Source organism: Thalassophryne amazonica, chromosome 14 (genome assembly GCF_902500255.1).
Source record: "Thalassophryne amazonica chromosome 14, fThaAma1.1, whole genome shotgun sequence".
Classification (NCBI taxonomy): Eukaryota; Metazoa; Chordata; class Actinopteri; order Batrachoidiformes; family Batrachoididae; genus Thalassophryne; species Thalassophryne amazonica.
This window is the reverse complement of record NC_047116.1, coordinates 89,334,094-89,360,193: the sequence shown is the minus strand read 5'-3', so window position 1 is coordinate 89,360,193 and position 26,100 is coordinate 89,334,094. Positions and strand designations below refer to the sequence as shown.

Genomic DNA, 26,100 nt, shown 5'->3' with positions numbered 1-26,100 from the left:
ATTTAGTATAAGCGTTTGATGTAAGTTGGCAGAAAATATTTTTCAAACCTGGAGGAGTAGGTGGAGGATATGAAGTTTGCATGATTAATATGTTGTTAAACCACTTCAAACATATGGCCACATCCAAAACAAAGTGTAGATTTTGTATTACTGGGCTGTAGTTGTAAGAGCCATGACCCAAACCTGCAGGATTTTGAGCCATGTATATATGTATATATATGTGTATATGTATATATATGTGTATATGTATATATATGTGTATATGTATATATATGTGTATATGTATATATATGTGTATATGTATATATATGTGTATATGTATATATATGTGTGTGTGTGTGTGTGTGTGTGTGTATATTTGTATATATGTGTGTGTGTGTGTATATTTGTATGTGTGTGTGTGTGTGTATATTTGTATATGTGTGTGTGTGTGTATATTTGTATATGTGTGTGTGTGTGTATATTTGTATATGTGTGTGTGTGTGTATATTTGTATATGTGTGTGTGTGTGTATATTTGTATATGTGTGTGTGTGTGTATATTTGTATATGTGTGTGTGTGTGTATATTTGTATATGTGTGTGTGTGTGTGTATTTGTATATGTGTGTGTGTGTGTGTATATGTGTGTGTGTGTGTGTGTGTGTGTGTGTGTGTATTTGTATATGTGTGTGTGTGTGTGTGTGTGTGTATGTGTGTGTGTGTGTGTGTGTGTATGTATATGTGTGTGTGTGTGTGTGTGTGTGTATGTGTGTGTGTGTGTGTGTGTGTATGTGTGTGTGTGTGTGTGTGTGTGTGTATGTGTGTGTGTGTATGTGTGTGTGTGTGTGTGTGTGTGTGTGTGTGTGTGTATTTGTATATGTGTGTGTGTGTGTGTGTGTGTGTGTGTGTATTTGTATATGTGTGTGTGTGTGTGTGTGTGTGTGTGTGTGTGTATTTGTATATGTGTGTGTGTGTGTGTGTGTGTGTGTGTATTTGTATATTTGTATGTGTGTGTGTGTGTATATTTGTGTGTGTGTGTGTGTGTGTGTGTATATTTGTGTGTATGTGTGTGTGTGTGTGTATTTGTGTATATGTGTGTGTGTGTGTGTGTGTGTGTATATTTGTGTATGTGTGTGTGTGTGTGTGTGTGTGTGTGTGTGTGTGTGTGTGTGTGTGTGTGTGTGTGTGTGTGTGTGTGTGTGTGTGTGTGTGTGTGTGTGTGTGTGTGTATTTGTGTATTTGTGTGTGTGTGTGTGTGTATATTTGTGTGTGTGTGTGTGTGTGTGTATATATGTGTGTGTGTGTGTGTGTGTGTGTGTGTGTGTGTGTGTATGTGTGTGTGTGTGTGTGTGTGTGTGTGTGTGTGTGTGTGTGTGTGTGTGTGTGTGTGTATGTGTGTGTGTGTGTGTATATATGTGTGTGTGTGTATGTGTGTGTGTGTGTGTGTGTGTGTGTGTGTGTGTGTGTGTGTGTGTGTGTGTGTATGTGTGTGTATATGTGTGTGTGTGTGTGTGTGTGTGTGTGTGTGTATATGTGTGTGTGTGTGTGTGTATGTGTGTATATGTGTGTGTGTGTGTATGTGTGTGTGTGTGTGTGTGTATACCTCCTATAAATAGTGGGAGAAAAATTGTTTCTAAACTCTTTTCCAAGCACAGCTGATGGCCTCTGTTTTGTTTATATTTGTGTGAAGGCTTTTAGTTTACAGAGATGACTTATCCCACGCTGCCTTCTTCAGCTCAAATTAGTTTTTTTGCAGATGACACTCCCCACTTCCATAGACTGTAATTCCACATATGCAATACAATACAAGCTTTCCCTGCCAAGTGTACATTCTGTGGTTACGCAACACAAGTCAAAGCACTGAAATGTTGAAATATCAGGTTGATTTCCCAACTAGGTTGCCTGGTGTTTACTCGTTCCAGTTGTCCTGAGGAATGCGAGCGTGGCATCAAACCTCTCTGTGGACAACAGTGGTTCCACGGGAGGTGGAACCTAATTCTGGGTTAACCTTCAGACATTTCTGAATGATACTGTCAGGAGTTTGGTGTTAATCAGAGATTAGTTCAGCTACTTTTAAATTGTGAAGTTATTAACACATCATAGCACGGCCATTTATTAGCTACCTGGATGGGTGTCTTGTGGTGCCAGCGACTGAAGCTGTGCAGGTGCGGAAGTGGAGAGATGTGTGTTCTTGATAACCTTGGATGGATTATTTTTTGTCTCAGTTGGACACCACATTGGTCACTGAGTAGCTCTACATATATATACCTGGAGGACACTTGGCCAGAGCATGTCCTCATTTCAACGTCTGTGCTGTTCAGGGACAGCCCAGTGCAGTGCACCTCAGCCTTTTCACATAGCAGTTAAGACTAGACTTTATCTGTGAATCACCCCAGATGGAATCTTCATAAATCCTGAGTTTTATAAAAAGCTGATCAAATGGTGCATCGTATCTGTGAATAAAGGTGTAGAAACGATTAGAACCAGTAAGTAACCAGAACCAGGGGTGGTTTAAAGCACAGGTTTGCCTGGACTGAGAACCAGCTGGCCAACATCACATAGGTGCGCCACATTAATGTGCACCAAAATGTTTTGGAGAACACGTATAACACAAACACATAACACGCAGTATAACACAAACACACAAAACAATAAAATGCTTTTAGTAGCATCTACCATCTGCAATATCTATTATGTGCAATATCCACTGCCACTGAGATATCCAGTTTTGTACATACTTTTTTATATGCAATCTTCTTTTTTTTTTTTTGCTATTACATTCTTATTTTTTGTCTTTTTAAATTTGCGCTCTGGACATACCTTTTTAATTCTGTTAAATTTTGCGGTTATTTTTCTTTTCTTCTCCAGACCTTTCAAATCTGCGTGTGGTTTACTCAGGTTTATATTTACACTGAAAGGCTTACACCTTACCTTTCATTGTACATTCAACAATGACACTTAAAAAAAAAAAAATATGTATCTGTCGTACAGATTGTGTGATAGGTGGTAGTTGATGGAAGTTAGACCCTGCACTCTGACCTATGACATTGGTGCAAAACCTCTAGTATGTCACATCAGACCTATGAAATGTGTTGATCATGTAGGAGGTGGAACCTTTTTGCGGGCCCTCGTGTAAAGGTTATAGAGTGCTAAGAATTTAAAAGGCATGGGAGCAAAAAAAAACCTGAATTGCATCTTTTCCAGGACAACCCACTTAAAGCGTGTCCACGTCTGTCAGAGTTGTGAGAACTATGCCATCATACTGGCATGTGATGCTGTCCATCTGTGGCTGTTATGGGGCGCCCCCTATGGGCCTGGTCATGCAGACTCATCATGACTACATTTCTGCCCTTCAAACTCCTTGCCCACCTCTTGATTTGTGCTGACGTCTCCACAGACAAACACCCATTCCTCAATGACTGTCCACAGATGCACAACCCTCCTCCGTGAGGACTTAAATAACATCATTTCCAACACATGTCCAGTTACATCACCATTTTCTACAGACTATGGTTCGCATGTGTTACTTTGAAGGCAATTCTGCACATGCCTGCAGTTTCAGATATGCTGGAATCGCAGTTTTAATTCTTATGTCATGATGTCTGTTACGGTGCATCAAACTCTCCTTGCCATCTTGGTTTAATGGTTTTCCATGCGCGGCATGAAATTAGGAGGGTGTGTAAGTAACTCTGATGCCAGGTTCTTAGTGTGTGTAGCTGGGATGCTTATTTATATATAGACGAGGAGGCGCAGGTTTGACCACATCACCCCTGTCCTCAGATCCCTCCACTGGCTGCCCATCAAATACAGAATAGAGTACAAACTCTGCCTCCTGACTTACCAGTGCATGCACGGAACCGCCCCTGCCTACCTCAGTGAACTCCTCACCCCACACACCACCTCAAGATATCTCCGCTCCACCACCTCCTTACAATGCCTTCACCAACCCAGGACCAGACTCTCCACCATGGGAGACAGGGCCTTCCAGGCAGTGGCCCCTCGGCTCTGGAACTCCCTCCCAGAGACCCTGAGGGCCCCACAAAGTGTGGAGGCCTTTAAAAAAGGCCTAAAGACGTTATTTCAAAAGGCCTTTTAGATATCTTATCGTTTGAAATGGTTTCTACAAAATCTGTTTTAATTCTGTTTTTAAATCCTTGCTGTAGCACTTTGAGATTTCTTTGAAATGTAAGGTGCAATACAAATAAAATGTATTATTATTATTATTATTATTATTATTATATCCCACCCCGACCAGCCATATTCTCGAGAAATGCAAACACTCAGGTATCTCATCTGGTTTGCATGCAAACACTCCTTTCTATGGGACTACTTTAAAAAAGAAAGTCTTTGATGTTGCACTCTTTGGCTGCCATTCTTTAAAGTACAAATTCGTCACTGCTCAATTTGATCTCCATTGAAATTTCTCAAGGTCTGTTATTATTTATTTTTAATTCTTTTTCACCCCTGTGTCTCTTTGAATGTAGGTGATGTCCTGTAATACTCTACCACATCTATATTGCGACCTCTGTTGAATGAAAGTGGTACTACATTATTTCCACATCATCGATAAGCAATTGAATTTTAGGTTTATATCAAATCTGGACTTTAAAAATGAGTAACTCGGTATCATGAGTGGAATAAGATAAGGATCTGTCTACCACATTGTTCTTTACGTTGCAGTAAGTCCAGCCTTTATGACGTAAGCCTTGGTCAAGAAAATGGGCAGAATATCAACAGTGCAGGAAGCGCGAACACCACGTGCAAATCCTCTATATGCTGCATCTGTTTAATATTTCATAGGAGTCTGAAAATGAGCTGCTTCAAGTTTAAAGTTCCTGAGATCAATGGAGTTTCTACTTGCAGCCATTAAAATGTGGTTCTTTGAGTGTGTTTAACATCAAAACTACATTTAACTGTGAGAGGTAGATTAAGAAGATTAAGAACCAGTGTAGCGCAATGTGACCCTTTTCAAAATGCTGCTGTATGCGTAAGTGAGGCTGGTCTTTGGGTAAATGAGTGTCTGGTTTAGATTTGGTACGTCAGTGGTTAAAGGCTAGAGGACTGGGCCCAGGGACAGGCCCTGTGATGGCGCTTGGCATGTGAAGAATGCTCCACTCAAGCCCGTACACAGCACTGCTCAGAAATCTCCTCACAGCAGTGGAGTTACGAGGCTGCAGGGAAAGACTGTGGAAGAGAGCCAAATCAGTTTTATCTTATCGCAGTCATTTTAGTTCGACCCTGAGTCTTGACAGGACTGGTTATAAGGACTTTATTGTTCCAGTTGATCTGACAGTGCCTACTTCACGTGGTATTCTGGTATCGGTGGTGTGACTAAGAAGATGGATCACATTCTCCAATGGAGATATTGGGGATTCTTGCACAACTGTAGCTTCTGTAAAAGTGCAGGGTTTTTTTTGTTTTGTTTTTTGTTTTTTTTGAACTGTCAACACAGACTTCCTGTAGCTTCCCAAAGGATTCAGTTGAAGTTCTGTAATCTGCCATCTGCTCAGTGTCCACGACTAATAATAACTATTTATAAAGCACTTGTAATCACATACGGATCCAAACTCAACAGGTCTTTGTCCTCATGGTCAACTGTGAAGGTATAACTACCATTTGTATGTTTTTATTTTTGATGATTTCTCTTTGGTCTGCCGTCTTTTGGTCATGGTGATGGCGTGCTCTCGTAAAGATAGATGATGTCACATTTCTGTCTAATGTTTCCTACTTCCGTATCAATTGCTTTTACTGAATATGCAGTTCATTACATATTCAGCTTTGAAATTTTGGATTCTGAAGGATACCGGTTTTAACATTGCAGATATTCTTTTATTCTTTGTGTGTGGAGCTTGCGCATTCTCCCCATGTCTGCATGGGTTCCCGCTAGGTGTGATGGCTTCCTCCCACTTCCACAGACTCTAGGTGTGTGTTGGAGTGTGAATAAGTTTGTCTGTAGGTGTCAGCCCTGCAACAGACGGCCCGCCTGTCCAGGGTGTTCCCCTCCTCTCACTCACTGACTGCTGGTGGAGGCTCCAGCCCCCCATGACCCTTAACTGGAGTAAGCACATTTGGATGATGGATGGCTGGAAACAAGAAACAAATCATTAAACTTTTTTATTATTATTATTATTATTAAACCTGTGTGTGTGTGTGTGTGTGTGGGGGGGGGGGGGGTTAATAATGGAACCAAATTACTTTCAACTTGTTTAAAGCCCTTGTTTTCAACAACGGGGTATGGGTTGATATCTGCTCTTATAACGGCTGAGTGGATCCTTGTCATTTGATTGGTGTTTTGTATGTCACGTGACATGGATTATTTGTCCCATTTGTGTTACATTTAGCGTGCAATTTAGTTCCATATGTTTTGTACCATTGCACGCTGCAATCACTGCCCACTAGTGGGGGCAGTGTTTAGCTAAACATGGCCGAGTTTGTTTTGCTGACGGACGACTATTTGAAGGAGCTAATTGACGGTGCTAATTCTTCTAACACATATACACACACACGGAGAGAAAACAAATCCACTACACTGTAAGCTGTTTGGAGGTACAAAGAGCTGTTAGGATAAAGAGCTGAAGTAATTTCTGAAGTGATTTTTCAGTGGACTGAAGTCTTTTTTGGAAGTACATGAAGTCAATGCATGACATCACAGACTACATTGTCAGAATTATTTTCTTACCTATGTTTTTCCAAATTGACTGAGAAAAATTTTGTACCCCTATTCCTAGTTCGTGTTGGCCTGTTGACACCAAAGCACCAGAGACAAACACCAAAATGTTATAAAATATGCGTACCCTTGAACTCATAAACATTCATTATTTGTATACTATAAAATCACCTATGCCATTTGTTGTTGCTTTGCCCAAGTCGGAATTTTTAACAAAAGGCTGCTTAAATGCCATTCACCCTCTTATACTACTGACATTGACATTTGGGTGATGCTGCTTCACATGACAGTGAGCGGCACACACGACTGCAGAAGAACAATGCCAGTGTCTAGTTTTCCCGGATTCACCTGCCATCATGATAATTAACTGATAAGCTATAGTGTTCCCAAATAAATCCAAAGGCAATCACAAACAACAATGAGCCAGTGCTTCTGTGTAAGATCAGCCTTTTCTCAGCAAAAGAAACCTGGTGACCAGAGAGGAAAAAAAAAAAGGGGAGAGAAAAAAAATATTTTCACAGCCATACAGTCTTGCAGACGTGTCACAGGAGTCATGCACAGCAAGGCAGTTTTGACTTATGGTTAAAATTTTAAACAAACTAATTCTGTACAAGTTATCGAAATTAACGTCACCTCTGTTGATGTTGTTGAAAATATCATCTATATGTTTTAGTTTTAAATTAATGCACAAATTCTGAAGATTTCAAATCCTGCAAAATGTTCACATTGAGACTGTCGGATCAGGCTGAAATTTAACCGCTGCACTGCACACAAACAACAGCATTAATGACATCCCAATATAAAATTCTTTGTATGTTGTGCCTAAAACTCTTGTGAATTTATGATCTGGGTTTATAGACGTTGTTATTGTTTGTTTTATGCAAACCTGTGAGAAGCTCAGGTTGTTTTTCTGTTATTTACAGTGGGTGGGGAATCGCTGTGAGCCACGATTGCTTCATGTTCATGTCATTCTGGAGGAAACTGAAGTTTTCTCTTTAACATCCTGTTTATTGTCCTTTACAGCATTGTTTGTTCCAGAGTAATATAAAATGTTTGAAATTCGGTTTGTGTTTATGAAGTTCCACGCAAGTTAAATGTAGCAGACACAAAATATTTAGAATATTTGTTTTAACAAGGTTTCAGGGCCTCATGCAGCAGTCTTTTAAAAATGTTATGAAAGGCATAAAAGTTACATTTTGGTCGTATAATGTTCATTTGCAGTTGTTGTCATGTAGTTTCTCAGTGTTGTTTTGACTTCAGCAACTCTCTGGTATGCAAGGGATTATGGGATATCTCAGTGGGGCAAATTGAGGTACTTTAAAATGATATCCTGTCGTGAAACTGAAAAAAATGCCAATTTTGACACCTTGTTTAATGTTACCATATCTTGTGTGTTGGTTTTTACAATGCGTGTGATCTGTGATCCCCGTATATTGAGACGTTCTGAATATGTTGGTCTATTTACACTCCCATCCAGTAGGTGGCGGTGTTCTCTGCATTTTGATGGGGGTGGGGTGATGAGAGCAGGTCATTTGAATTTTCCCATAATGCCAACGTCTAACCTTCAAAATTCGTGCATTACTTTAAAACTAAAAGATATAGCTGATATTTTCACTTTGTAAAAATGACAGATTCCCGTTATTTTCGCTAAACTGTCCAGAATTAGTTGGTTTTAAATGAAACCATGAGTGAAAGGTGCTTTGTGCTTCATGACTCCTGCCCACTCTGTGAGTATCGGCATGTTAAAAGTAAATTACTTTTTTGTTGTTGTTTTTCCCCTCTTTGCAATAGCAGGTGGTCCGCCCACTTTACTGGTGGAGGACTGAGCTTTTCACAGCGGCCTGTTTATTGCAAAGCACACAACAGGAATTAAGATGTAGGATTTTAGGTTTTACAGATGTTTCTTGTTTGTGACCGTTTAGCTTTATCTCTATGCTAGCAAAAAAACAATGTTAGTGGACTGAAAATTATTGGAACTAAATTTAGCGGAACCTAATTGGTCCACTGATGATTTTCAAAGTTAGCTGAAAAGCTAATCTGCTAACATAAATGTTAGCTTCGCTAATTAGCAGTTAGCGGATTAGCGGAACTGTGCCCACCACTGTGTTGTGTGGGCCGCTGAAGAGGAGGTACTGCTGGCCCACCACCACTAGAGGGCGCCCTGCCTGGAGTGCGGGCTCCAGGCACCAGAGGGCGCTGCCGCCTCACAGGAGCAGCCAGGACGACAGCTGTCATCCATCACTAGAGACAGCTGATCCCAATCAAGACGGAGGTATATCAGCAGGACGGCATCTCCACCTCATTTGCCGAGATATCGCCATACCTAAGAGGTAACGTACTCAGCCGATTGTATTCTTGACGATAATACTTTGTTGCTTGTGTGTTGGATAGCAGATAGTGAGTAGTACAGCGGGAGATTGTATTGGACTTCTTGGATAAGTACTCACACTCCTGCACTCACCAGTATTTTCCTGACTAGAGGTGGAGGTGGACTCTCCACCCTCCGTGTTGCTGGGTGCAGCCGCATCCACACCTGACTGTTTCTGTTTCCTGCCAGCAGTACCGGATCCGGCGAGCGGAGGCAGTGGCCACCTGGGAATTCGGGGACTTGGCGGCTCCAGTATCCCCGGGGTCCGGTGGCGGCGGAGATCGGGTTGGTTCCGGTTCGACTTGGACAGACGTCTCCTATCGTCGAGCCTGCCCACACGACACCTTTGAATTAGACTTAATCTCTCTATTGTTATCAGTTGTATTTGTTGTGCCCTTTTTTCACAACAGTAAAAACAGTGTATTTGATTCCTCCATTGTCGTTCATTGTTGCCCCCCTGTTGTGGGTCCGTGTTCCTACACTTTCACAACAGGATATCTCGGCCAGCGTCATGGATCCCAAGGGGGCGTCAAACCGGCTGTTGAACGGCCAATGGAAGAACAGGACGCGCAGGTGTCCGCGGGAGGGGTAATCGGTGAGTTGCAGCGGATCCTCACCGCTTTCACGACTCGGTTAGATTTGATGACCGAGCAGAACGTCCTCCTGAACCGCAGGGTGGAGGCTCTCGCCGCGCAGGTGGAAGCGCGCCCTCCGGGCGCCGCTGCGGCTCTCCCTCCCGCAAACCCTGTGCATAGCGTTGACGTTCCACTGGTTGTTCAACGACCTCTCCCACCTTCCCCGGAAGCATACATAAGCCCCCCAGAGCCGTACGGAGGCTGTGTGGAGACGTGCGCAGATTTTCTGATTGCAGTGTTCGCTCGTCTTTCGCACAGCGTCCCGTTATGTACGCGACCGATGCTAGTAAAGTAGCTTATGTTATAAACCTGCTTCGCGGTGAGGCACGCGCTTGGGCTACAGCGCTCTGGGAGCAGTCTTCACGGCTCCTTCTGACATACGATGGGTTTGTAAGGGAGCACAGAACCGCGTTCGATCACCCTAATAGAGGCAAGACCGCTTCAACCGTGCTACTGTCAATGAGACAGGGGCATCGGAGCGCAGCTGCCTATGCAGTCGACTTCCGCATTGCGGCTGCGAGATCCGGCTGGAATAGCACTGCCCTCCGCGCCGCCTTTGTAAATGGACTGTCTTTGGTTCTTAAGGAGCACCTGGTGGCTAAGGACGAACCGCGGGATTTAGATGGGCTCATCGATCTCGTCTACGGTTAGACAACCGGTTGAAGAACGTCGGCGGGAACGAGACCGAAGGGCGTGGCCGGGTACGCGCCGTCCCTCTCCCTTCCGGTTCCGGACCGCGCTCCGCCTTCCCCACGCCCCACGGCCCCTGCGCTCCGTTGGGCCAACAGCTCCCCTACTGACGAAGCTATGGACACGAGTAGGGCAACATTTAGGGCACCAGATGCACAGAGGAGACGGGCCCATGGAGCTTGTCTTTTGTTTGTGGTGCAATAGAGCACCATATGAGAGACTGCCCCGAGCGGTTTTTTAAACTCCAACGCCCGCCCCTAGAAACTGGGCTAGGGGTTGGGCCGAGACATTCACGTGGGACACACCCACATCGCCACACGACTCCCAGTTACGATCCTTTATGAGGACTCAACCCTGAAGGCCCCAGCACTGGTGGACACGGGCTCTGAGGGGAATCTGTTGGATAGCAGATGGGCCAGGGAGATCGGGCTCCCTCTGGTGGCGCTTACCTCGCCTGTACAGGTTCGGGCACTAGATGGCTCCCTACTCCCTCCGATCACGCATAAGACACCACCTGTAACGCTGGTGGTGTCAGGAAACCACCGGGAGGTGATCGAGTTTTTTGTGACTCAGGCCACTTCCGTGTGGTTTTAGGTTTTCCCTGGATGTTGAAGCACAATCCCCGGATTGATTGGCCGTCCGGGGTAGTGGTTCAGTGGAGCGAGACCTGCCATCGGGTGTGTCTAGGTTTCTCGGTTCCCCCCGGCTCCAAGCTAAGGAGGAGGTCAGAGTCCCGCCCAATCTGGGGACGGTGCCGGTGGAGACAGTACCACGACCTTTGTCGACGTGTTCAGCAAGGATCTGGCTCTCACGCTTCCCCCCCACCGTCCGTACGATTGTGCCATTGATTTGGTTCCGGGCAGTGAGTTCCCGTCCAGTAGGCTGTACAACCTCTCACGGCCTGAGCGTGAATCAATGGAGACCTACATCCGGGACTCGTTACCTGCCGGGTTGATCCGGAATTCCACCTCCCCGATGGGCGCAGGTTTCTTTTGTGGGGGTAAAAAGACGGCGGACTCGTCCATGCATTGATTATAGGGGGCTGAACGAAATCACGGTTCGCAACCGATACCCGTTGCCCCTGTTGGATTCGGTGTTCACACCCCTGCATGGAGCCAAAATTTTTACCAAGCTGATCTAGAAATGCGTATCATCTGGTTCGGATCCGGAAGGGAGACGAGTGGAAAACGGCATTTAACACCCCCTTAGGTCACTTTAAGTACCTGGTCATGCCGTTCGGCCTCACAAACGCCCCCGCGACGTTCCAAGCCTGGTTACGACGTCTTGCGGGACTTCCTGCACCGGTTCGTCTTCGTATATCTAGACGATATACTCATCTTTTCTCCGGATCCTGAGACTCATGTCAGGCATGTACGTAGGTCCCTGCAGCGGTTGTTGGAGAACCGGCTGTTTGTGAAGGGCTGAGACAGTGTGAGTTCCACCGCACTTCTTTGTCCTTCCTGGGGTTCATCATCTCCTCCAACTCCGTCGCTCCTGATCCGGCCAAGGTTGCGGCGGTGAGAGAACTGGCCCCAACCCACAAGCCGTAGGAAATTGCACAGTTCCTAGGCTTTGCTAATTTCTACAGGAGTTCAGTAAGGGCTACAGTAGGTAGTTAGCACCCCTGACAGCCCTGACCTCACCAAAAGTCCACTTCACCTGGTCGGATCGGTGCGATGTCGCATTCGAGGAGTTGAAACGGCGCTTCTCGTCTGCACCTGTTCTGGTGCAGCCCGATCCTAATCGCCAGTTAGTGGTTGAAGTGGACGCCTCGGACTCAGGGATAGGAGCCGTGCTATCCCAGAGCGGGGAAGACCGATAAGGTCCTTCACCCGTGTGCCTATTTTTTCCCGCAGGTTGACCCCAGCCGAACGGAACTATGACGTCGGCAATCGAGAGCTCCTTGCGGTGAAAGAGGCTCTTGAGGAGTGGAGACATCTGTTGGAGGGAACGTCCGTGCCATTCACGGTCTTCACTGACCACCGGAATCTGGAGTATATCAGGACCGCCAAGCGGCTGAACCCCAGGCAAGCCCACTGGTCACTGTTCTTCGGCCGTTTTTCACTTCCGGATCACCTACCGTCCCGGGACCAAAAACCAAAGATCGGATGCCTTGTCCCGGGTACATGAAGATGAGGTCAAAACGGAGCCGTCGGATCCCCCGGAACCCATCATCCCGGAGTCCGCTATCGTGGCCGCTCTCACCTGGGACGTGGAGAAGACCGTCCGGGAGGCCCTGACCACGAGACCCGGACCCCGGAACCGGACCGAAGAACAAACTTTACGTCCCACCAGAAGCCAGGGCTGCAGTTTTGGACTTCTGTCACGGTTTCTAAGCTCTCCTGTCATCCTGGGGTGCGAAGAACCGTGGCAGTCGTCCGGCAGAGCTTCTGGTGGGCGTCCCTGGAGGCGACGTCCGGGGTTACATCCAGGCCTGTACCACCTGCGCCAGGGGCAAGGCGGACCACCGCAAGACACCGGGATTGCTACAGCCAGCTGCCCGTGCCTCATCGCCCCTGGTCTCACATCGGCCTGGATTTCGTCACGGGTCTCCCGCCGTCCCAGGGAAAACACCGTCGTCCTCACGATAGTGGACCGATTCTCCAAGGCGGCCCACTTCGTGGCCCTCCCGAAGCTACCAACGGCCCAGGAGACAGCGGACCTCTAGTCCTCCACGTCGTCCGTCTGCATGGGATACCATCAGACATCGTCTCCGATCGCGGTCCCCAGTTCTCCTCGCATGTTTGGAGGAGCTTTTGCCGGGAACTGGGGGCCACGGTCAGTCTCTCGTCCGGGTATCACCCCCAGACCAACGGACAAGCAGAACGGGTCAACCAGGAGATGGAGCAGACCCTACGCTGTGTGACAGCCGCGCCACCCGACGGCCTGGAGTACCCACCTGGCCTGGATCGAGTACGCCCACAACAGTCAAGTGTCGTCCGCCACCGGCCTCTCCCCCTCGAGGTGTGCTTGGGGTATCAACCCCCGTTGTTTCCGGGGGTTGAGGGGGAGGTCGGTGTGCCCTCGGTCCAGGCCCACCTACGGAAGTGCCGGCGGGTGTGGCGTGCCGCCCGTTCTGCTTTGTTGAGGGCCCCGGACGAGGGCGAAGACCATGCAGACCGGCGGCGGGCCCCCGGGCTCCCACGTAATCAGTCCTGGGCAGGAGGTTATGGTTGTCCACCAAGGACATTCCCCTTCAAGTGGACTCCCCGAAACTGCAGGAGCGATACATTGGTCCTTACAAGATTCTCAAGGTCATCAATCCCGCCGCAGTGAGACTCCAGCTTCCGGCCTCACTGCGGATTCATCCGGTATTCCATGTCTCCAGGATTAAACCCCCATCACACCTCACCCCTCTGCACTCCGGGTCCGGCGCCACTCCTCTTGCCCGGATCATCGACGGAGAGCCGGCCTGGACCGTGCGCTCGGCTCTCTGACGTTCGACGAAATGGGCCGGGGTTTTCAGTACTTGGTGGACTGGGAGGGGTCCGGCCCCGAGAACGCTCCGGGTGAAGAAGGGCATTCATCCTGGACCCGGCCCTCCTGCCGACTTCTACCGTCGCACCCCCTGACAAACCCGGTCGTGCGCCAGGAGGCGACCGTGCGGGGGGGGTCTGTCTGTGTGGGCCGCTGAAGGGAGGTACTGCTGGCCCACCACCACTAGAGGGCGCCCTGCCTGGAGTGCGGGTTTCCAGGCACCAGAGGGCGCTGCCGCCTCACAGGAGCAGCCAGGACGACAGCTGTCATCCATCAACTAGAGACAGCTGATCCCAATCAAGACGGAGGTATATCAGCAGGACGGCATCTCCACCTCATTTGCCGAGATATCGGCCATACCTAAGAGGTAACGTACTCAGCGATTGTATTCTTGACGATAATACTTTGTTGCTGTGTGTTGGATAGCAGATAGTGAGTAGTACAGCGGGAGATTGTATTGGACTTCTTGGCATAAGTACTCACACTCCTGCACTCACAGTATTTTCCGACGAGAGGTGGAGGTGGACTCCTCCACCCTCCGTGTTGCTGGGTGCCAGCCGCAGCCACACCTGACTGTTTCTGTTTCCTGCCCAGCAGTACCGGATCCGGCGAGCGGAGGCAGTGGCCACCTGGGAATTCGGGACTTGGCGGCTCCCAGTATCCCCGGGGTCCGGTGGCGGCGGAGATCGGCGTTGGTTCCGGTTCGACTTGGACAGACGTCTCCTATCGTCGAGCCTGCCCACACGACACCTTTGAATTAGACTTAATCTCTCTATTGTTATCAGTTGTATTTGTTGTGCCCTTTTTTCACAACAGTAAAAACAGTGTATTTGATTCCTCCATTGTCCGTTCATTGTCGCCCCCTGTTGTGGGTCCGTGTTCCTACACTTTCACAACACACTGCTTCAATGTAAGGGCCTTTCACACTGAATATGTCAGATGCGTCAAAAATTGGTCTAAAAGCATTATTTTCAATGAGCCGTGTTGCTTTTAGATGCGTCAGATGCGTTGCGTCAAAAGCCAAGCTAAACCGACGCTTCTGATGGGAACACGCATTGCCGCTTGTCAGCAGGCTGACGCAGTCAAAGTTCAGTCCAATCCAACTTTCGATGCTCTGAGCTGTGACGTACCTTTGCGTTGTCCAATAGGAACGACGCGTTGGTCCAAAACACAGAAGACTAGTGGCAGAAACCACTGATCTCTACAAAACGGATTGGTGCAGAAACCACTGATCTGTACAAAACATACGTGTCACAGGACTGCTCATTTATGGAGCAGTTTTCTGAAGAAAAATCCTTTGAAATGTTTTGTTGTTTGTGTACCTCAGAATTTCTGATTGCTGTTTAGAACACTTGTAACTTAAAATAGCTAAATAAATTAATAAATGGTTCTTTAGAAACCTTTCATCTGTAAATTAAAACCACCTGTTATTTCAGATTAGATCATTTCTTTAACATAAGAAACCTCAGACATTTATTTTTTAGACAAAATAACAGGGGAAATTTGTACTTTTTTTTAAGTCTGGTAGATTATTTATATCTCATTTCAACCAGAAAAACAGACACTGTAAATAAATACAAATGTTTATTATAAATGCAACAGGAAATAATTTAACAATGACTGCAGTGTGATTGTAAAGTAGGATTTCTGTGACATAAACCTCATGGGGAGGGGAGGTGATGGTCTAGTGGTTAAGGTGTTGGGCTTGAGTCCAGAAGATCATGGGTTCAAATCCCCGCCTGACTGGAAAATCACTAAGGGCCCTTGGGCAAGGTCCTTAATCCCTATTGCTCCCGGTGTGTAGTGAGCGCCTTGTATGGCAGCACCCTGACATCGGGGTGAATGTGAGGCATAATTGTAAAGCGCTTTGAGCGTCTGATGCAGATGGAAAAGCGCTATATAAATGCAGTCCATTTACCATGATGATTTATATATATATATGTGTATATGTATTTGCCTTTAATGTTGTTAGCAGGACAGTCATTTTCTAAAATATGAATTTGAGCGCAATAGTGGAGAGCTTCTACCTGTGCAGATGTCTTTGGACTTTGATTCATTTATTGTTAAAATATAAAATGAAACAGCTTTTTTAAAAATAATATAGTTGCTGTTGAAAGAGCCTTTTATTTAGAAGCAGGTGGTGTTATGCTGGATTTTCGGGACCAGATGAAGGTCTCTTCTGCAGCTTTGAACTCTGGTGGTGTTGCTGAAGACACTTTTGTCCTATTTTGAAGAGCAGAGATGTTTTCTTTCAACTGGACTTCATGGTGTTCAGCTCATCACTGGAAGTTTGGTTGTCTGCACAGCAAATGTGTGTATATATATATATATATATATATATATATATATATATATAACCGGAAAAGAACAATGGAAAAAATAAGTTATTTAAAGTTGAGCTTTTGTGGTGTCTGAAAAAAGCTGTAGCTGTATTTGGTTAAAAATAAAAAAGACTGAACCATTTACAAATTAAAGCATTCACTGAGGCCAACTGTACTAAAAGGCTGCGCTAACGTTAGCCGATCATTAAACCTTCACAGCAGTTCAGTAAATGTCACGTTTTATTTTTATATTATTCTCACCTCAATAAAGCTGCAGAACTAAACTCCGTTGGGCAAACTGGGACTTTCGCATATATCCAAAAGTGGGAGATTTCGGACTGAGTGGGTTTGCTCCATCACCTCGGCTGCCTGCCTCGCTCTGCCCAGTGATGATGCCTGAAGGCCGGCTTCTCCATGCGGGTCGGCCCGCTGTCGCGGTTCGATCGATATCTCACCAAGTCGTCAGTCTTCCTTCGGTCGGCATCACTTCCGAAAAGTAGCCGAAAAAAAGCATCTCCCAGCAGGGTGATGGGAGAATCGTTCTACTGCTGTTTTTGAAAGCTTTTTTTGTGGTTCAGGTGACCCAAATTCAAGATGGCGATCGCTGAACTTTTTTCAGGTTGTGGAAACAGCCAGAGTGTGATGTGGCAATCTCCGCCCCCTTGCCGCTTCCAAAGAGACGCGGTCTGACATCATGCGTCGGATGCGTTGACTGATTGGGACACGTTGACGGCCTGAAGTATTCAGTGTGAAAGGCCCATAACTATGAATCTGTGCTCTGCTGTGTACTTGGGCTGAACAACATCGGGTCCTTTGATGAACTTGCTCTAGGGAGTTACAAAGTTTGTTCTGTTCAGTTGTTCACGTGTCGCATCACATTTCGTTCCTTGCATGTGCATGTCTGACTGAAATTTTTCAGTATAAGTGCTGTACATTCTATGAATTTTGTTACAGTGGAACATGTCTGTTTGTTCAGGCGGGTACATGTTGTTCACATTTGATTTGTGAAGCCTTGTTGCTAATCGTAATCTACTGTTGTTTCTAGCACAAACACAATCAACTGTTTTAAACTCACGGATTACCTGGATCTCTCTGAGCTGACTTAATGTCGGTTGTTTGGTTTAAACTGATATCATGCATACTTTCTTGGACTCATTTAAAACATCAGTGTTTTGTAAATTATTGGCAGTTTTCAGTCTAAGTCTGTCCAACTTCACTACTGCTCTGTGAGCTCCACCACACTTAGTACATTTAGGGATGCCTCTGTCACTCACATTCTTCAGATTTGTAGCCTTGTCCACATATAGGACATCTCTGATGGCCGTGCATACCGCAGCTGTACTCCCATACCACTGGCATTTATAGCAACAAAGAGCTGGTGGACTATAAGCCCTGACTGGAAGGATCATGCACCTCATTTTAATCTTTTCAGGGACAATTCCAGTAGAATTGACTGGCTATTCAGTCTTTACTCTGTGAACACAGCTTTCAGCCTTGTCTCTCTTTTATAAGCAAAAATCAAATGGTCAATCTCTCAATATTTGGCCACTCCCACATCACCCATTTATGTTCTTCATTTCCTGAGAAAGAGACATTGGACTCATTGGGGACACCGGAGCGCAGTATTTATGCTATTATGCACAGATGTGTTTCGGCAAATGAGAAGAGAAACCATATGAAACAAATTTGTTAAAATCGGGTGGCTGCTTACGATATTTGTTTTTTCAGTGTTTTCTGTTTTCAAAAATGTAGTTATAAATATGATATCTATTATATGTATAATCTATCTACTCCTATGTTAACACAGTAACCTTACAATGTCACTGGTGTCTACCATAAAATTTAACTGCTGACAACTTGTATGTCACTTTTTATTCTGAAATGTCTGGTTCTGATGCGTACAGTTGAAAATAAGTGAACCTCCTCTTTTGAGTCACATTGCCATTCCATGTCAACTCAACGAGGGCCTCATGAATGTTGTCTCAGATTTTCTTCAAATTTTAATCAAATATTCCCAGACTATTCACAACAACAAATCTGAAGTTTGAGGCCTGTAGGCCAAGTAGTTTCTGAGATATGGCCAGTTTAGTGTACATGGGGTCTGCTTTTTTTTTTTTTTTAGGCAAAAATTATGGCCGTCATTTCTGGAGCCATGTTCAACGTAGAATATCTCAGCAAATAATGGACTTAGAGACCTGAAATTTTCTGTGGCAGTTGTCATGGACACCCAGACTTTGACTATAGTCAAACAGACAATGACACTAAACTGTGAAGTTATGTATGCTCAAACTATGGAAAATATTACATTGAGTATTGCGAGCATCCATGTTTGAGACACTGAAGCATACCATTACACTCAAAGAAGCCTTTCAATTTCTTGGCTCCTTAATGCCAGCTATACTGGCTATGAAATATGTAATTTAGGCATATCTGTGGTAAACAGTTATTGTGGGAGAAACCTCTGAAATCTGGAAAAAACATTTTGTGGTCAAATTTTATTAGAAGAAAAGCTCATATGGGCAGTAAATGAAACTCTTCAAACTAATTCCATTTTGAAGGTATTGATATCTACTTTATGTGTTATAAATATGGCCTTCTTTATGAAACTCCTTCCTGGTTAATTTAAGAATCCAATTATGGCTAATTTGTGCACTCGCAAATGTATTTCTAGTGCTGAAATGCCAATTTCATTTTAATTGTGTGCACACACTGCATTCATATGATTCATGACACACCCCAGAATGCTTGCACATAGATCTGCCAGGGGGATTCTCCAAGGTTTCCGCGGTTACTAGGCTTATTAAGGAGCCAAGAAATGGAAAGGTTTCTTTGAGTGTAATGGTATGCTTCAGTGTCTCAAACATGGATGCTCGCAATAGTCAATGTAATATTTTCCGTAGTTTGAGCATACATAAACTTCACAGTTTAGTGTCAATGTCTGTTGTTTGACTATAGTCCAAGTCTGGGTGTCGATGACAACTGCTACAGAAAAGTTCGGGCCTCTAAGTCCATTATTTGCTGAGATATTTTACCTTGAACATGGCTCCAGAAATGACTGCCATAATTTTTGCCTAAAAAAACAGCAGACCTCATGTACACTAAATTGGCCCTATCTCAGAAACTACTTAGCCTACAGGCCTCAAACGTCAGATTTGTTGTTCTGAATAGTCTGGGAATATCTGATTAAAATTTGAGGAAAATCTGAGACAAAGTGCGTGAGGCCCCTCAAATATTCGTTGAATTGACATGGAATGATCCAATGATTAGATTACATAGAACTTTATTGATCCCTTGGGAAGACTCCCTCAGGGAAATTGAGTTTCCAGCAGCATTGTATAGCAGCACACAGGGTAAGAAAAAACAAACTAAAAAAAAGCAAACAGAATCACACAGAGTATCAAATGTGGAAAAAAGAAAAACAGTTTGCAAATACACAATACACAGGCATACTGGTTTACTGGCTACTGCTGTTCCCCTCATTCCTGTCCTCTGTCTTCCTGTTACTCCTCCTCCCCATGAGTGAAGAGTTGCACGTTTGATGGCTTGAGGGACAAAGGCGTTTTTTCAGTCTGTTGGTCCTGCACTTGGGAAGTGTAAAAGGACGCTGACCATAACAAATTAGACAATTACTCCTGTCAGGTTGCTGGTGAAGCCTTGTTAATTGCAGCGTCCTAATGACCACAAAGGTCACTGTTGCCTGTCTGTCAAAAATTCTGCTGATCTATGACAAGTGTTTGGAACTAGCCAAGGTGAGGGATCAAGTAGAAAAGTCAAAAGATGTTTGCCTCAGGGACCAAGCACAAAGAATAGAACAACTTGGTTTCCATATTGGAACCTCCAAAGACGTTTCATTTCCCCTTCAAATATTAAATGACTTTTATTCCCAAGGCTGTAAGGTTACAACAGGAACATTTTTCTGTGGCTACAGCGTGGAAAAAGGTGACTTTTTTTGCTGCCTTCATTGTGAAGCTCGTGCACACTCTGTCAGCACAGACAGGAAGTGAACATTCAATGGCACCAGGGTGGAACAGTTCCTCCTCCACCCAGAATGTCGCCTCACTTCCTCCCTTCTCTGGTCTGGCTGTCCGGCTGCGGCATGGTGTGTGTGTGTCCAGTGGGTGTGTGTGTGTTTTTTTGTTTTTACAGGTTTGCACTCTGTATGAATTAACAGCTTTTTCGTACCCAGCTTGGTTTGTCACAAACATGTTGCTGCGCTTGATGGCTCCTTTGACAGGCAGCATTTTTAAGCCTGTGCTGACAGTTTACTGTGGCCGTGGGCGAGCACATTCCAGAGCCATCATGGCTGCCCTGGATCAGCTGCTGTGTTCTATGGGTGTTTTTTCTTTTTTGTGAAAACCAGATTCTTATTGACCAGCCTCCTCCCCTTTGGCCTCTCTCTCAGCCTATTCAGCTGCAAATGACAGAGCCGTGTGGCCTGTTACATAATCACTTCTTTAAAGGAGGACATGTCTTGGAGGGAGCTGTTGTGAACATGTCATGTATTGAGATGACTTTGAAGGGCAGGGACGGGGAGGTGTGCATTCATAGACTTCCTTCTCCCAGGTCGTCATGCCGTCTGCTGTGCATGCAACAATGTGGCACACACTTTTCTTTTTAGGGCTGCAAACAGGGAAATGGAACCTGCAGACCCAATGGGATGTGATCTGGATGCACCGATCTGTTTTTTGTGTGTGTTTGTGTCCTGTTGGCCGCAAAAGAGAACAAAGTGCACTTTGCCGTTTTGCACGTTACTACCTTGGATGAGTAAGAGGAGGAAGAATGGTCCACCTGTTGTGATTTCTGGCCTTCTGTGTGAGGAAGATTGATTGAATGTGCAGCTTGGCAGGTCCATCCATCTGCACTCTGACGGTTCTCCATGTGGCTTTGATTTGCACAATCCCACAGTGGAATGTGTTTAGAAACTGGGTCAAAGAGACAATTAATATAAATGGACTACTTTTGTGGTGTGCCTCCCTCCTCTCAGTTGTGTGTGTTGTGATGTCAGACCTGTGGTGTGTTCTTGTTGGTGATTATGTTTTGGAGATCACAGAGGCCTCTGGCGTGTGATCACAATGACATGTGTGCAAACGTGACTGTTTTGAAATGAGGAAACAGGAGCTTCAATTCCTGTTTCCTCCATTATGGAATGTAAGCAAGGAACATCTGTCGCCATGACAGCCAGGGTCACATGGTCCGCTCCACTCCATACATATTTGCGTGGCATGTGCACATACACACAAACATTCTAGAAGAAGGAACAAAGAACAGTCAGAAACAGAGAGTGAGACACATGTAAACATCTGCTTAAGCCTTTCGGATTTTACATTTTTAACTCAGTTTCAGTTGAATGAAATGTTATTTTGTTGTAATGATAAAACCAGATGCAATCTAATCTATGTCCATGTTTGTCCATGTACAGCCAAAATAATAAATAAAATGATATACAGTATAATCAGAAATAAATATGCTCACAGTGACATTATTCAGCTAAATCACTGCACTGTAGCCTTAACATATCATCTCTGACGAGACCAGCTGTCCTCGAGATGTAAGGCAGAATGACTTGAAAAATTAAAAAAAATCTGACATGCACATAAACATTTTGTTGGTTCTTTATGAGCCTGTACTTCTAACAGGTATAAGTACTGTTTGGGAGTATCTCTGCATGTTAGAACTGTCAGTGTCTTGTGTGCAGTTGAATACTTTCTACAGTCACTAGTGATGGCTGATCATCTTCACAAAATATAAAAAAAAAAAATGTTTACTGACTCCTGGTGTGCAAAGGAAGTTGCAGCAGCTAAGAGAGAAAGGAAGAGCCACATTAGTAGAAGGTAAAAAGAACAGAGTATGAGGTAGGGCTGCAACCAAGGGTTATTGTCATAATTGATTTATCAGTTGAGTATTTCTTGATTCATTGATTTTAGTTGTTAGCTCTGTAAAAAGGCACAATATAGTAATGAAAAATGTTGATTGTGTTATCCAGGGCCTAAGCTGATGCCTTCAGAGGTCCTTGTTTTGCTCCACAGCCCCAAAGATACCCATTTTACTGCCGCCATAGGAATAAAGCAGCTGCTAAAATAAGCTAGAAAATATTCACATTTAATAAACTTGAAATGAAAGAGTTTGATTTTTTTTTTTTAATGGCTCAAAAATGATTCCTTGTTGATTAATTTAATATTCAACTCAATAATCAGACAATCGTAGTTCTAGTATGAGGAAGACCATTATGAGAAATACTCTTCTAACAACAGGAATGCCAACACACCACACACACACACACACACACACACACACACACACACACACACACACACACACACACACACACAGAGGAAGCAGAGAATAGATTAAGTTTTTAGAAAAGGTGTGCATTAACTGCACAGTGCACACACACCCTGTGACTGATCTGATGGCATTGCTTTTGACACGTATGTCAGCATTTTCACACTGTGATGGACAGATGCTTATGCGATATATTCACTCAGACACGCCCACACACACAAATTGTGTGGCCCGTGGCATTTCCTGGCTTTGAACGTGGGAGCTGAAGACGGCCCACGGTTGAAAACGGCCCTCATTGTAAAACCAGTTATGTTTGCAATGTCGTCAGATGAATAAGGGTCCTGAAGAGACGGCCACAAAATGACTACACAGTCGCACATTCTCACTGCCACCGCACCCGTGAAATAATCATTGGCCAGTGCACTGCAAATCTGTTGACTTGTGTGTCAGCAACACACAAGTATCAGGAAAAAAGTAACATTTCCAGTGTCAGTATTGTCAAGTATAGTGTAAAAAAAAAAAAATGCAGTGCAAATATTTAAACAGAGTGTGAAGGACCAGAAAGCAAGAAGAGGAAAAAAACAAGAAACTGAAAATCAAAATAACTGTACATGTAGGTCACCTAATACTAACTGAAACATCAATTAAAATGTCACATGGTAGAAAAAGCAATGGATAACATTCTTAACCCACCGTCTTTGTATATACGGTGCATCCGGAAAATATTCACAGCACTTCACTTTTTCCACATATTTATGTTACAGCCTTTTGCCAAACTGGAGTAAATTCATTTTTCTCCCCTCAAAATTCTAAACCGCAACACCCCATAATAACAACAACAAAAGTTTTGCAGATTTATTGAAATAAAAAACTCTTTGCTCAATACTTTTGTTGATGCACCTCTTGAATATGGTGCCACAAGCTTGACACACCTATCTTTGGGCAGAGATTTCTTCAGCCATGGACATTTCTACATTGCCGCCAGCAGAGTTGGCAGATCAGACTTCGCATACTTACTCTAGACAAAGAAACAAATAAAAAGCATCACTTTCTGAGCATTGTTGTTTATACTGAAGTGCTGACACAGTAAACCACGCTGACAACAAACCTTTTGACATAGTTCTCCGGAGGTCCCCCCCCACCATAATAATAATTAAAAAAAAACTTTCTACAGATACTGCATGAGTAATTTGAATGCATGAAAAATTTATTTACATTCCAAGTGTGTTGAGCAGCATCAAAGAGGGAGCACAGCATTTGACGTTCTGACGAGGTCCTTCAAGTAATAAGAAAGCAATTAACCTTTTCTTCATCTGAACTACTACTGTATCTCAAATCAGCATCACAGGGATCGTGTACCTTCCTCAGACCCGCTTCCCATCTCTTGCTTTGGACACAAAACAATTTTAGTTTGAGTGGAAAATATCCATCTCATATTTGGGTTTCATTTAGTAAAAATCTCCAATATCAGCGTCGATAGTTGGTTGTGCACTGGCCTCAGCCTCCTTGACAATAGGAAGTTTTTAAATTTTGACCCTTGTGTAATTCTTCATTGACCCCTATAGGTCATTAGAGGTCAGCTCCAGGATACTTCCACATCTGAAAATGAACATTGCTTAATTTAAATATGTGAGCCAAAATTCATGTTTAGTCACCAAAAAGCACAATCATTTTGCCTATCTGCTGCACTATTGGTATTGTGGTTTTACATGAATGTGCATGTGTTCTGTAAATACTTCAGGTCCCAGTAAGTACTTTCTTCTTTTTTTTTTTTCTTTATGCCACAGTAGAGTTGAAATGTGCTTTTTTTTTTTTTTTTTTTTTTTTTTTTTTTTTTTTTTTTTGTAAATGTTGAGCATTTAAATCAAGGAGTTTTAACTACAATATACAGTAACCTATGCAGTAATTAATGTAGTCCTTCCATTTTCATATGCCATAATTAAGTGGACAAACTAAAGGAGGATTACAAAAAGATTTTAAATGGATGTAATTTCTCAATGGGGAATGCAATATTTTTGTTAAGGCCAAGTGAATTAAAGTTTAATATTTTTGGACTAAAAGCACATTTTTGGTTAACCGCCGTTGTACAGAGGCATAATTATGAAAACTGTCACTGTTGAGCTAAAGGGCCATAAGTACTGGTGTCACATACCAAACAGTCCCCCCTGAAAATTGGTCCACCCTGCCTCCACTGCGCATGTGTCCATTTGGGACCACAGCAGCTCGTCTGAGACTGACTCTCTTCACCCAAAGCGATCAAAGGGATTTGTTAATCATCAGATGACAAAGTAAAACCTCTTAAATCATTCTAAAGTCACTTTTTTAAGCAGAAACAAGGCGATAATCAGTGAGTCGCTACCGATGCTTTGAAATGATGGAGGCGCAGTGAACGCAGCACCAGCAGCTCGTTCTGCTGTCACGCTCTGATCGCTTCCTCTGTTCTTTTATTATGAAATAATGCTGAATTTATGTGGAAATGATTGTTGTACAAAAGCTTCAGATATCTGTCGTTGAGATAGATGATGAATGGAGTGCAGTTTGAAGCAGAAACGAGGTCATAATCGTGAACTGCTGCCAACGCACAGAAATGAGGCATATGCGATGAAGGCTGGGGGACGGATTTTTAGGGGGACCGTTCGGTCTGCGACACCAGTAGTTGAGGTTCAGTAAGAAATGGTTGGGGGATCGACAACCTGGAAGGATTTGAAGATTAGCAGGATGTGCAAATCTTAAGATTTGCATGTTGACTACAAATTGTTGCTATTTATTATGTGAAACTTTTTAATGTGTTAATAAAACAGAGGTTTATGTAAATAAACTTTTATTGGAGATCAACAGCAGTTGGCAAGTTTAAATGATCGGTTCTGTCAGTCACAGTATGTCTGAGACGGGAGAGAATTATTATGAATGAACATAATTCAATTTTGAAATGTATTAAAATGCTATAATTGCATAAAAATGTCACTCATAACTAGTGTGTGTGTGTGTGTGTGTGTGTGTGTGTGTGTGTGTGTGTGTGTGTGTGTGTCACAGGAGATGGCAGTGCGGGCACTGAAGCAGACTGGAAGCAGAAACATTGAAGCGGCTTTAGAGTACATCAGCAAAATGGGTTACCTCGACCCTCACAATGAGCTCATTGTTCGGGTCATCAAACAGACTTCACCAGGTATACACACAAACACACAAACCTTGGAATGTTTCACCCTTACGTTTTGACTTTGTGGTAGAAATGAACCTCCAAGGTAACAGTGATTGTACTTTTAATTGCTGACACTACATTCTCTCTGCTAAATATGGCTTATTTAGATGCTTATTAACTTGAATTAAAATTACTATGAGTAGAACTACAGTGTTAAAAACAAAACATAGGAACTATTATTTGAAATGCATGTCAATCACTCACTCATCTTCAACCTTTTACTTCAATTAAGGGTCGCGGGTGCTGGAGCCTATCCCAGCAGTCATAGAGCATGAGGCGGGGTACACCCTGGACAGGACACCAGTCTGTTGCAGGGTTACATATCAATCAATTAATCACAAAATTCTTTGTGAAAAGAGATTTGGATAGATGGGTGATTTTGATAAGTAGATCTAATCAGCATAAAAGTTTTCAGAAATATAATGGCATGCAGTATACCCCATCCCTAAACAAAAAATTGGAATACTGTGCATTCAGAAAGT

The 26,100-nt window shown here is 44.0% G+C and overlaps 1 protein-coding gene across 1 annotated transcript in view; it reads left to right on the top strand.

Moving 5' to 3' along the window:
• lats2 (large tumor suppressor kinase 2) overlaps window positions 1-26,100 on the top strand; it is a 63,906-nt gene that overhangs the window by 14,797 nt on the left and 23,009 nt on the right. The window contains 1 exon segment of the mRNA XM_034185951.1: window positions 25,453-25,585. Coding sequence (XP_034041842.1) covers window positions 25,453-25,585 — 133 coding nt within the window.